Genomic DNA, 13,778 nt, shown 5'->3' with positions numbered 1-13,778 from the left:
TCAAAACCTGGGGACTTCTTTGCCTCTGCTGAAATGAACTGGATCACGGAGTAGCTTTAAAGGAAGTTAGCTGAGACCTTATTACTCCTAGCAGGATCAATAAGAAGGTTAACAGCAGCAAGAACACTACCTTGACATAGGCACAACAAGCCCCTGATGGACATGAATCTAGCATTAGGCCACCTCCATACAACTTGGCTGTCTTACTGGACACACTGCAGTAACTCGGTAGTTCCAGTATCTGCCCCTCTGCAAGGCCTTTCTACCTGATTTTGGTTTCTGTCAGAAGGATGCTCAAGCACTGGGAAACCTTTTCAAAGCATTTACAAACTCAACACTCCAGATTTAATGTATTATCTGTAGTTCCTCTCATAACCCTTTCTTCAACAGAGCTATGATCACTGAGGGGCCAGATCCTACTGAGTGACAAGTTTTCTGGGAGCAGAGGAGGCTCAGAACCTCTCAGGGCCAAGTTCTGATCATATTACACCTCCTTAATGAATTTTCACAGCCAGCATAAAAACAAATTAAGGAATGTGAAAAGGAGCTATTTTCCTTTAGGCTGATTAGATGCTGCTTCAGTTGGGCTACCTGCTGATTCATTTTTATCAGGTTTATTTCAATAGCTCAGAGGAGCTGGATGCTGAATTGAAACGGCTGGATTACCAGGGTCTAGTTTTCCTTGACAGAACAGCCACCAGGTGCTAATTTGATACTGTATTTCTTTCAGAGTGGCAAGTCATCTTCAGTAGTGAGAGTCAGAGGATTTCCTTAGCATAAGACTGTCAGAAGGGTCACAAATCTACAGTCCTAGGCATAATGAAACTTGTTTATCTTTGAAATGGTTTGGGTGCTTCTGATTTTGGATTGGACTCAACAATCGTGCAAATAATATGTTTTGTACCTTATCCCTATGGGATTTGTTTTCATTACTATCAGAGGCAGGACATGCTAACGTAATACTAAAGGCAAGAGATGTGTTCCTTCACCATATGAATGATCCAGCATTAATCAAGTAGCTCAAGGTTGACTGAAATCAATCAGTCTGGGGTTGGTAAGAAGTGATGGGTCTGATGGTATGGGGGTTATTACTCAACTCTCCTTTGGATGAAAAAGAAACCAAAAGAAGAAAAATGGGTACCACTTGGCCTCTTTGATCTTAGAGCAAAGGGAAATCTCATTCTCTTAGAAAGTTAATGAAATGCTTCTCTTCCCTGTTAGTTTACTGTGAATTTGAGCTGGTTTTGAAAGTAACTAAGTGTGGGTCAGAAGTGGGCCTAGTGGAAGCATGACAGTTGCTGAGAAAGTGCCCCCAGAGCAGCTCCTGCAAAATATCTATACCTATTTCCCTTATGAGAGACAATTAATAGGGGGTTTGTGAGAGGAGGGACCAGACTGAAATATCATATTACAGCTTCTAGACTCATGTACTCGACTGGCATGTTCACATTATTTACGAGCCGTACTTGCTAGCCCTCTGCAAGAGATCACTGTAGGAGAACCCCACTAATGCACACACCCCAGACACGCACACGTGCACACTCGGTAGCCGTTCTCTCCTTACTGACCAGCAGACACTGACATGGTGGTCCTGCATTCCTTGTGGATTCAGATTTCCCAGAGAGAGGCAGACTTCAGTGGAATGAGCAAGATAAGTTAAATTTTGGTTCTCTGATTTATGATTTCATGTAATACAAGAACAAGGGTGTTTCAATGAACAGCAACAAAATTAACCTGAAAAGGAATAATTTCAACAAGGTGGTAATTAACCTGAGGAACTCACTTCCACAGGATAGCACTGGGGCCACCTAGCAATTAATAAGCTAAATCTTTAAAGGATAATGAGAACTATATGCCACAATATATAATTTTTATGCAGGATAAAAAGTTAAGGCCATAAATTATTATGTCTTTAGGTTATCAGCAGATACATACCTAATGAGGATTATAATAAATATTATCTCTTAGGCTTATTACTTTGTAATTATCCAACACGGTCTTTCATCTTCATCCAAATCATCTGTAACTAGCCACGGGTCAGAGACAGAATACTGGGCGAGGTGGACCACAGGGCAGATCTGCTCTGGCCAGTCCTACAGTTTCAATTGACTTCATCAGCCTCAGCAGCAGTAAGAGAAGGCACTTACCTCTCATTTACTCTAAGGCTTCCTTTATTGCACTTTTGCCTTGCAGAGAGGCCGTGATTTGTATGCTTGAATTTATGTCCTATTTAATGCTCTATTCCATTGCCAAAGCAATATAAAGGGAGCTTTAGGAGAAGTGAGAATCAGGCTCAAGGAATGCAGGATATTGCAGGCTCCATCAGAGGGATGTGTGCTACAGTCTGCTCTTTCTCATCTATATCGTTTTATCAGGTGTTTTGAAGGAAGCTTTTCAAGCATACTGAGATATATGCGCTCAAACACTGCCAACAGCAGTTTGTAGATCATTGCGACTGCTGGTGTACCACATGTATTCTTTCTGCTAAGGAATATTACAGCAATACATGGAGCTTGAAGATACCTGTAACATTCAGATATTGAAGTTGTTTCCAAGCAGTAAAAAAAAATTTCAACAGATGGGAGCCAGCATTATTAAAAGGAAATTAACATTTTAAAAGATAAAGGGGTATATGTTTGAGCTCCTAAGTTCACCGAAGGGCACTTAAATAAGTGACCTGATGAGCACTTTCAGCGACATTTGCAGTCATGCTGCAACTTGCTCCATGTTTTACAAAATCAAGTCACTACATTTTGAGCCTGGAAGTTCAACAAAATTAGTTTATATTTCAGGCACCCATTTGTGAAGACGTTGGCCTAAACTCTTTGACAAGTGATTTAGAATTCAGTCTAGTATGCCTTAGCTCTACCTTAAGAAGTTTGTTTATTTTTTTAATTGGCACCCTTCATTCATTCACAACTGATCTTTAATTCACTTCAAATTTATTAGGCCCCATAATAAATTTGCATTTCAACGTGATGCTTCTTTGATTTAGGGAAGGTTGAAAACTGCAGAATTAAAATTTAGGTATGACTTTTCTCTCTGAACACCATAGCGTTCAGATTTTGGTGGATGTAAACCCTGATTCTTATTTCCTGCGTACTGGCATTTCTCTTCTGGTTATCAGAACCATATTCCAGAATATGCTACATCTTGTCTATAGGTCACCAGATTTAACAATGGCAAATTAAACAGCTTTTTCCCAGACCTCAGATGACAAATGAGCAGCTACAGATTTTTAAGCTGGGTAAAATTCTTCATTAATTCCTCATATGGGACAACACCAAACCCTTTGATACTAAAGACCTCAGAAAAAAACCTCCTTTCCTCAGAGAAAGACCTTAAATCCTTTTGTATAGGTTCACCTTCCCCATCTTCTTCCATACCCTTGTCTCTAGAAGCTTCATTTTCTGTACAGATTTAGTGTGTCTTTAGATGGCAGATTTTAGTTCTCCCTCTCTGTGTTTTAGGCTTTGTCTTTTCACTTCTCAGTTTACATGCCAGCATTGCTTTTACCAGTGTGGCTGTGAGAACAATATTTTTCAACTAACTTGTGCTCCTTCTCCAGCCCCTTGAAGTACCCCAACAAACTGGTAACAAAAAAAGACGTTACTGTATAAGGGACTCATTTGCTCTGGCACTTGTCTCAAAGTCTCTTAATGCTGCCTACTGCAGCTGAGAGTCAGGGCTTCAACGTTTAGGATCTGCTGAACAATACCTTGCAGGATACAGAAAGATTCTGAGACTGAACCACCTGTCAGTTTTTTCCCCAAAATAAAACAGTAATGGAATAGGCATAAAACATAGCAATGAGGTTACCTGTGCTGAATCACAGACATCCGATACAGAAGCTGCAGGTGTAAAGAACACGCAAAATTGAATGTGGAGATCTATCAAGTCAATAGTTAGAAAGTTGTCCAGCACAAAAGAATGCCTCATGGGAAATGTTCAGTGTTCACAAGCAAAGTTTTGTAAACTTAAGAAAGTTTAATTTAAATATAGACACAAGTAAAAGCTAAACTAGCAATTTTTTTTTTTTCTTTTTGCATATTTTTGTTAGGTGCTTCTTCTCTGCCTAATATATAAAGTCCAGAGTGCAGCTGGTGCAAATCCTAGCTATGGATTTCAAGCAAGACAAAGATAGTGTCAGACACTGATCCAACTGAACTAAGGACCCATGTACTTTGGGAGCTGGCTTTGGGGGAGAAATTCTCACACAGATACACAGAAGACGACTAGGAGAACACCAGCCCAAACACAGTAAAACAAAATACAAACCACCAACATATATATGCAGATCAGGAATCAATCTTTCACACTGATCCTACATTCCTTGCATAGCTTCGCATATGCAGAGAATGCGGGATGTGGCCCTTCAGTTGGATGTTTTTGCAAATGAAGAAGGGAAGATTATTCGCAATGGTAACATTTTAAGTTATTTTGGCATTGGCACAAATTACCAGGGGCAGGATCAGATTCCCACACAAATATAGAAGCTCTCTAGCGAGCAAGGCAGGGATGAGAGAACAATACAGCAGATTAATTCTTGTCCAGTGACCAAAAAGAAGGGAAATCCTAGTTATTACACACTTTCAAAACTTTCATTACGTTTTCAAATAAGAAGAAAGAAAAGACTACAGATTCTATTATCCCCAAAAGCAAGGGAACATCGATAGAAAAATCTCTTTCTCCAAAGGAACCGCCCTTCAGCAGAAATAAATTCTGAGATGGAACCAAAAAAAGAAACAACAGAACCTTGGTAAGAGCCAAACAGAGAATCACGTAATTCAAAAACAAAGTAGCAGTTCAAATGATACTGCAGGATGCACAAACTCTAGCAGATAATCTCACAGATGACTTCACAGAGCCCCTCATCGACCCAGGTAATTCTTGATTCCATTAGAAAAGAGAGAGAGAAAGAATAATACTAGAAAAGAAAATTAAGAAACATCCTTCCTCTTTTTTAAAATAAAAATCAAGATCATCTCCCCTCCCCCCCTCTATCTGGAAGCAGGTTAGCTAACCTTAACAGTCTCAATTTAAAATAAAATATATATTTATATATATATTCATATATATAATAAAAGAGAAGATATTAGTGGCAGTGTACGCAAAACAAAAAAGAAAACAAAGAAAAATTACTTTTAACAATCTCACTTTTTTTGTTTTTTTTTTTACACAAATACTGTTGTAAATATATTAAAAAAATCAGCATTCTATCTGGTAAACGTCACTTTTGCCCCTCTATAAAATTTTGAATTAAAAAAGTCCCAAGAACTCTTTTTTTTTTAATTATTATTCCCCTCCCACCCACCCTCTATTCCTCTTTCTTCCACAAGAATAAATCCTGATGCAACTTTTTTTTTTTTGCAAAGATTGTGGGAACTAACCCTTCTCGTGTACCTAGATCCATAGGTTGCAACCTCTGATATCTTTGATTTTCCTCTGTGTTTCTCTTTGCCTTCTGTGAAAGTCCCTCTTGATTGTGCTGAGGCCCTGGGCTCAGCGAAGACACTGAATAAATTACAAAAAAGCCACCGTTGCTCGTTGTCTGAATCTTCTTGGTTTCTGCTGTAAGGTGGTGGTGGTGGTACGGGAAAAGCAGCGGGGAGGGTGCGCCAGAGAGCGTGGGATGGAGCAGAATCCAGGTGAGGAACCTCTGATTCTTTTTCCTCACCCTGCAGGGACTCCACACTATCCAAGCCACACTGCCTTGCACTCCCCTCAGCCCTTTCGTGTGTTTGTGGATGCGTGTGTGTGTGAGAAAGCAGACACGTGGTGGAAACCAGCAGGGCCTTGTTTCCTCTGGTTGCTGCTCAACCAGAAGCAAAATATTCCACAGTTCTAACTGGATACTGTGAAGTCCAAAAGCGGTCAGCATTGTGAATTATGTCCATTGAAACACTGCGAGCGGTGTACTTATAACGACAGTAGGCCTTGTAGATTTGTAATATATTTTGTTTCTTTTTTTTTTGTAGTGCTCTTCACAAGTGAGAAAAAAGAAATTGGGGTGTTTTTTTTGTTTTTTATTTTTTTCTGTCTGTTTTTTTGATTTTTTTGTTGGTTTTTTGTTTGTTTTTTGTAGTAAAGAAGGGTTGTATTTAGAGGCCAGTAGCTAGAGATCCAACCAGTGGAGCTCATGAAGCACTACCTGGCCTTAAGGCCACCATCCGAGGGAGGCTGGGAAAATTATTATTCACCCAGCCTCCGGAAATGTAATGTACCAGCAGGCAAAAAACAGTTCTTCATGTAGTACAAAAACAACAAAACGAAACAAACCCAAAAAAAGGAGGAAAATAAAGGTAAAAATGAAACAAAAATCATTTCTTAAATTCTAGTGCCATAGCTTTTTTTGTTGTTTCTATTTTTTTGTTCATAACAAAGAGAGAGAGAGAGATTCTACTTATCCGTCTGACACATGCATCCTCATGTGGTCGTTGAAATGCTCGATTTGGTCAAACTTAGCTGGACAGACAGAGCAGACGTACGTGGTCCCCTCCGTGCAGGCCACCACCCCGGCAGGGACAGCCCTTGCGCCGGTGCCGGTGGCTCCAGGTGTGCCGTTGGTGGCGCTGTGCAGAGCCACATGCCTCTCCAGCAGGGTCTTGTGGGAGAACTTCTTCTTGCAGATGTAGCACTCATAGGACTTCTCTCCGCGGTGGAGGCGCATGTGCACATTAAGGGAGCTCTTCTGGGTGAAGCGCTTGTTGCAGATACTGCACTGGTACGCCCTCACGCCAGTGTGTGTCACCATGTGTTTGATTAGGTAATCCTTTAAAGAGAAGGAGCGCCAACAGATGCTGCATTGGTGGGGTTTCTCACCTGCCCATTACCAACAGGAGAGAGAGAAAGAAAGAAAAACAGACAAAGGAAAGATAATAAAATTAAACCAGCTCGGTAGGATTCTTTGCAATAAACTAATGGTAAGTCTCATGGGGGTCTTTGGAGAGGTGCTCTGGCCAAGAAAGAGTAATTCTGTTAATAACTGTGTTTTGGTACACAACATTTTTTGTAACCAGAGGTTTCAAAAAGCTTTACAAAGGGGACTCTGGGTATTCCCAACCCATGTACAGTAAAAAGGAGCTCAGGCGATTTCTTCAAGTTCACATAGCAGGCGCTGACAAAGACAGGACTGGAGTTAAAAGGCCATGGCATCTACCCCCAGCTTCAATGCCACAGCTTCTGCTGCGCATGCTCCTACCTTGCACCTTGTACTCATTTCTAGACAGGTCTTAGCAAAGTTACTTTACCTTTCAGTGCCTCCATCTGTCTGTATGCAACAAAAGCATGAACAAAGCTAGTGATTACCAGATAGCTGACCTGTAACACACTCATTTTTGTGAAATTGCTCTAAATTTCTCAGAAGAGAAATGCTAGAGATTACCAAAGGAACCCAACGCTTTATAAAAGGTCTATACTTGCTGCTCCTTTTCCTGGTCAAATCTCATAGCTGAAGCATGGATAAGAGTAGCTGAAAAGGGAACCTCAGTACATAGAATTGCCTAGGTCAGCCAGTACCAAGCAAAAGGCAACTTAACAGATAAAATTCCACTGTAACAGATGTGAAATTTAAATGATTTGACTGCCAATTAAATAAAACACCTTAGCAGGTAAACCAGAGATATAAAACACTTAGGTCATCTACCACATTGCCTTGTGTGCCCAGGGCTGTTGTAAAACTGATTCTGGCAACATGTATAAGTGAACTCTGATCATATCCAGACAAACCAGTGACTACAAAAATACAAAAAACCAGTGACTGGAAAAAATATTTAGCTGAGCACATCTGATTGGTTTGACCACAGTACTCTTCATTCCTCCTCATGCTCAGAGTTCTTCTAGGAGGCAATGACACGACCCCATGTTTCACAGCATCAGCCAACATCTTCATGATATGTTGCTGTATTGATAATCTAGAAAATACCCAACACCCTGAATGTCCCATCAAAAACTGCTTTTTAATTTGTTTTCGGAATCACTTGTGGTAAATTTCAGGTGTGGTAACTCATCATCCCCAAAGCTGTCAGGGAGAAAGATGGTACCATAGCTCCGTAACAATCAAAATGATCCTCTATTTCACTGACAGACAAATTATTTTCCTTTGGTCATTCTGCAATTTCCCCTCTACCAGATATCCTTTTTCTTTTCACAGACATCCTGCTTCCTCCTCTTTACAATCTGTCTGGCACTGTTTTAAATCCTGAAGAGTCAATCTTCAGGGACCATCACATGCCTGTGGTAATATGTATATTCTTTGTGTAGTGAGATTACAATATGCTACTTATATTCAATTTTAAGAGGAGATAATTAATATCGATTGGATGGGAAGGACCTACTTTTTTATCTCCCCTAAGTCTCTGTTTCTTTTTATTTCACAGTTTGCACATATGACGGTGACATCTGTGAATGAAATCCACATGCTGCTCTTCCTTGCACCAATGATGAGTTTGTCCCTACTTGGTGAGAGACACTTGGTCAAAACACATTAAGTCCTTACTTTCCTGCTGGCTTTGCCGAACATAATAGTGTTGACTGTAGACAGGCCAATATGCTTGACACGTGCTATGTGGAAAACGATAGTGTGTCAGTTATAATAATGTCTGATTAACTTACCAGAGAATGATTATATTTACAATGCTCATTTTTGCCTTAGGCAATATATGTCCCAGAGTTTGTAATAAGTCAGTCTCCTCTGCTCTAGACCCTGTTAAGACTATGCTATAAAAATATCCTAATTTTTGCCTGCACGATTCTAAGTTACACTGGGTTCTGGTTTTCTAATCTTAGCTTCAAAATCTTCCTGGGATTTCTTCTCTCCTAAGAATCTCAAAACTTTTTAGGTTTTCTTTTTTGTATGCAAATGCATGTGCTTCCTAAGTGACCACTGTAGATTCTTTATTCCCGTGATTCTTCATCTTCAAGTCAAACAAAACTTTGCTCAGTGAATTAAATGTGCATGTTCCTCCTTTTGGTTCTTTATTTCATATTTGGCTGCCTTTAGGCAGCAATGTGGGACAGTTATCAAGTATTAATCACAGCGTGATATATAGGAGAAGGCAATGATGGCTTATAAGGTGCATGGACACCGCGTGCATGCCAGCGCTGTATTTCCACAACATTGCACGTCTTGGAGAACAACATTGTGGGATACATTAAAGTCAGCCTGCAGGGAACATAATAATAAATTACCCATCTCTAGTATGTTTGTGTTCATGTGAAAGAGGAAAGGGAGGTAAGCTTCCATTGCATGGAAAGCTACATCAGAGTGTAGTTTTCGGAAGCATAAAAGCATACTGTGATTTGGAGGCATTTAGGTTGCTGAATTCTGGTTTATGATCAGACTCCTCCACTTTGCCTGGCTGCTTTTAACAGGGCTGAAGAAAGTCACCCTGACAGTGGGAAAAATTGTCTTCTCTCAGTTTTCATAATGGTCCTGTCCAGCACTAGACAAGGTAGCAGACATGCTTTCTCTGAGGCTGTACATATAAAGGTTATTTTCAGGAGGGTTTTCTGAAGCCCTGCCCTCTATTGATTAAGGTGCAATTATTCTCCCAGACACTCTAGGAGCTAGTTTGTTCCTAAATGAACTTTGACATAATTTATCTACCCAAATCTCTCCTTGCCACCACAGTTCATTATTTTGGGCATTCACAGACCCATGCAAATAAAATATTAATTCATGATTGGAGATGCCTATTGATTTCCTTGGTTGACTTTATGTGTAGTAGTTAGGAGTAATTTAGGTCAGGTCTTCCAATATTATTCTTTATCTGGCTCCAAATACTAAAGGCAGTGTACAGTTGGGTGTGGGGGAAATAAAGCTCCTAATCTCAGTGAAGTTATTTGTGAAAAAGCCTTTCTAGCTTTTAGAACAAGGATGCAGGCAGATATATTTGCCTGTGTTCTGAAGGGGATATTTTTCTGAATAACGCAACACAACACTTTCTACATAGTATTTCAGCTACTCATCCACAACTGAAAGATGGAGTACATAAACAAACACAAAGGGTAATCTCAGGATTCATGATTCTTGATCCTTGCAGTCGTACACTTTGTACCAGTCCTGAGAAGTTGACCTTTTTGTATATGTACATGTCTGCGTTAGATATCTAGAGGAATTTTTCATTTAAGTGATAATTATAGGTAAACAGAAGTTAAAAGTTTACATACGCACATGGAAGTGAAATCGATTGGATACAATGGGGAGGCATAACTTACATTCCTCCCATACCTAGGGCAATTTCTCCAGGTTGTACTCCATGTATGATAAACCCAGCGTTTATTTTAAGATCTGACATTAACAAAACCACTGCTTGGTGAGAGAAATATTTACTCTTTCTCTAAACTAGAATTTCTCTCCAACATCAGAATGAGCCGAGGGCTAAAGCAAGAAAAATTTAGTCCTGAACCCAGGACAGTTTCTCCATGTAAGATACATACATCTCTCTGCTTTGAAGTCTCATAATTTGACAATGCTAGAAAAGGCAGTTTGGGCTCAGTAGTAAATACAGTTACCTATATTGTCTCAAATGACTATATACTAAAGCAGTTGCCTTTTTAAACAAAAAGGATGCCAACGTTGTGTTCTATTTATATTATTTTAAATTTTTCTCATTGAGCCCTACATTTCTGTACTCACAGCAGTGAAGCATCTGACTTACCTAGAGACAGGGGGTTGCAGCAATCAGCTTCAGTGAAGTACAGAAAAACTTCTGAAAAAACTCCAGATTTACTTTCTTACAGGAATATGTGAGATTTAGAAAATATGGAGCAGTGTGTGTAATACCCAGGCCTGGACCTACTGCTGCAACTCCACTAGGAATGAATTTGCCCTAAACTCATGCCAATCATCAGTGCTTGAGCTTAAACCCCCATAGCTGTAAAACTTAAGGGGCATGTCCTTTCTCAGTAGACACAGTTTTTCTTTAATGACTTAGTACAGTTCCCTCACGCCATTTCTATTCAGTGTTGCCTAGTCAGCTCGTGGGAGACAACAAATGCTTATAATTTCCTTGGATGGGTGCAGGACACATTTTACTCCAAGTAAAATGAGCTTGTTTCTGCACCATGCACAGTTAGGCTCCTATAAGGGACCTACATGTTTCTGCAGGGGCTCAACTTCAATGCAGTAAGCTCAGAAAGTGTTCAGTGACACCAGCTCCCTGCATAACCTCTCTCTCCTGTTTATGCTGGGAGATGACAGGCTGGGAAACAGAATCTAAGTCCATGTTTGTCAAGGACTTTCTCTGGCTTTGAGTATAAGCCAGAGGGATGCACTCTTACCTGTATGTACAAACATGTGCTTGACGTAGTTCTGTTTGGCGGTGAAAGTCTTGTTACAGAGAGTGCACTCGTAAGGCTTTTTTTCGCCTTGCCCACCTGCTGTGCTGTGGCCCGCAGATGGGGCCAAGGGCTGTGGGGCTGGCAGCTGGGCAGTAAAGGTTGACAGGCCAGGCTGGGACACTGTCACAAACTGTGTCTGTTGGCCAGCTAAAGGCTGGGGCAGGCTGAAGAGAAAAGGCTTAGGGCCACTGCCAGCAGACTGTGTGGTGAAAAGGGCAGGCAGATAGGTGTTGCCAGCTGTGCCAATGACCTGAGTGTTGCTGGTCAGAGTCAGTGGCATCCTCAGATTGCTGGTGAGGGTTTCTGTCTGGCGTAAGTAGATCTGTGTGGTTGGCAATGGTTGGGCAACAGTTGTGTTGACAGAAGGCTGCAAAGCCCCCTTTTCGGTGCCGTTATTGACTGTGAGCACTTTGCTGTCCATTTCAACGTCATTGCTTCTCTCTGGCGAGGAAGAGTTGGCATCTACATGCTGCTGCTGCTGCTGCGGCTGAGTGCCATCAGCAGGGACGTCATTTTGATCTGCTTGGGAAGGTTCTTGCTGCCCATCCCGGCCCAGACCAGCCATAAACTGCTGCTCCATGGAATCGGGCTCAGTGCCAATGGAGGAACTGACTCCCGAGTCAAAACTCTCCCCTTTGGGCTCACTCTCAGTGCCTTCTGCTTGGTCAGTGTCCTCAGTGCATTCCTCAGACTCATTGCGCTCAAGGATCTGCACCCTCTGTTGGCCATAGTAGTCATAGTCATCCTCCATCTCCTGCTTAATATGGATGTTGCCCATCAGGGTTTGAATTCGGACAGGGCGTGGTTGCTTGCGGCAGTGTGTGGTCTCTGGAGTGGTAGAGAGGTACCGCTCCATCTGTTGCGACCGTTCATGGATCCGAGTAATCCAGCTGGGGTCTTCCATGTGATGGTCCCTGGGGAGCCCCAGGGCTGTTTCATGGTGACTGACCACAGCTCCACTGTAAAAGGAGCGCTCCCCACTGCCATTTTGCATGGAACAGGCATAGAGGGCCGAATAGATCCTGTCCACACTGTGCTGTGAATGGCTCTGCAGGTAGCCAGACTCTGTGTCGGTGCTCTGCCCCGAGGTGCCTGATTCGGGTGTTCCCCTGGGTGTCTCCTGGCCAGAATCCTGAATCACTGGGTAGACCTCTCCCACATTTTGTGAGACAATCCTTGTGCACTCATCAATCACAGTCTTGATCTGCAGGATGCTGGCAGCTGTGAGGATTTGGAGGGCCTCTGACTGTGAGACCCGCAGCACCCCGCTGTACATGAAGTCAATGAGCTTTTGCACAGACTGGACTGACACCACTGAGGGGATCTCGATGTCGCTGTAGCCCAGCAGCAGCTTGTCCTGGAAGAAGGGGCTGCCAGCCGCCAGCACACAACGGTGGGCGCGTAGCATGCTCCCGTGGATGCGGACCGTCACGTCACAGAAGTGGCCACGGTTGCGCTGCTCGTTGAGGGTCTCGAGCACAGAATTGCTGAAGTTGTGAAGGTTGATGCTATGAATGCGCTCTGTCATCCCCTTGCAACTGATGTTACCTGTGGCAAAGCAGGTGACAAAAAAAAAAAAAAAAAAGAAAGAGAACAGGTTGAGTCTTGTCCTCTGCAGAGGCACAGCCAGGGCACTGATGAAGGTGACTGACCACTGGGTAAACAAAACAGATGATACTGTAAAAACCACACCCAAAGGCACTGATAAGAAGACATCTCTGCACCGCTAGAAGTAAACTTTGCTCCTCATTTGAAAAAGCTCAAGTCCTGAAATTTTGGACAGAAGCAGACAAAGACAGGTGTAGCTGGGCCTAAATTCCAACCACATTCCTGGGCCTTGGACTTCCTATCAGTTTATCTGGCTTTAAAAAGCCTAGAGCCAGCCAATTGTAAACACTGAGCACATGGATTAAAGCTGGATTTTAGGCTATTCGGAGGTGGACCCATGCCAGAAAAGATCAGATTCTTACTTTAATGATCCTTTATACCAAGTTGTTAACTCGAAGGGTCTATATGAAAATATGATTTCTATGTATTTTAAGGAATTTGGATACTTGTATCAAAAAAAAACCTGGCAGTCGCTTTGTAAAATCCAAATGTGGTTTAAGATTTAGGCTGTAAATGTTCCTAAAATCCCACGCGCAGTTTAGCCTGGGGTTGTGGTTTAGAACATTTGCTACCCAATAGTGACAAACAGTCTTTTGTAAGAACCCAAAGCAAAAAGTTAACATGATCTGTCCTCTTCCTTTTTAGCATATCCCAAGTTCTGACTTGAACCAGAATGCCATCATATAAAAACAAATGTTCTCCTGCTGTTATTTACTTGACAGAAACTGGAAAATTACAGACATTTACTCTAAGGAAGACTGTCTTACTTTGGCTGAATAATCTAAACAGAGAACAGTTTAAAAAAGCACCTAACCGATTCGGGTGCA

General features: G+C 41.7%; 1 protein-coding gene across 5 annotated transcripts in view; it reads right to left on the bottom strand.

Moving 5' to 3' along the window:
* Nucleotides 1–5,327: 5,327 nt before the first annotated feature.
* The window catches only part of ZBTB20 (zinc finger and BTB domain containing 20), a 465,440-nt gene continuing 456,989 nt past the window's right edge, over nucleotides 5,328–13,778 (bottom strand). For all 5 annotated transcript variants that reach the window (XM_064466348.1, XM_064466339.1, XM_064466328.1 and 2 more), the window contains 2 exons: nucleotides 11,284–12,891; nucleotides 5,328–6,822 (listed from right to left, as the gene is read on the bottom strand). In XM_064466348.1, coding sequence (XP_064322418.1) covers nucleotides 6,404–6,822; nucleotides 11,284–12,871 — 2,007 coding nt within the window. In that variant the 5' untranslated portion in view covers nucleotides 12,872–12,891 and the 3' untranslated portion in view covers nucleotides 5,328–6,403. The remainder of the gene's footprint in view (nucleotides 6,823–11,283; nucleotides 12,892–13,778) is intronic.

Source organism: Phalacrocorax carbo, chromosome 1 (genome assembly GCF_963921805.1).
Source record: "Phalacrocorax carbo chromosome 1, bPhaCar2.1, whole genome shotgun sequence".
Lineage (NCBI taxonomy): Eukaryota > Metazoa > Chordata > Aves > Suliformes > Phalacrocoracidae > Phalacrocorax > Phalacrocorax carbo.
Note: the sequence above shows the minus strand (reverse complement) of the source record. Positions and strands in the feature narration are given on the sequence as shown.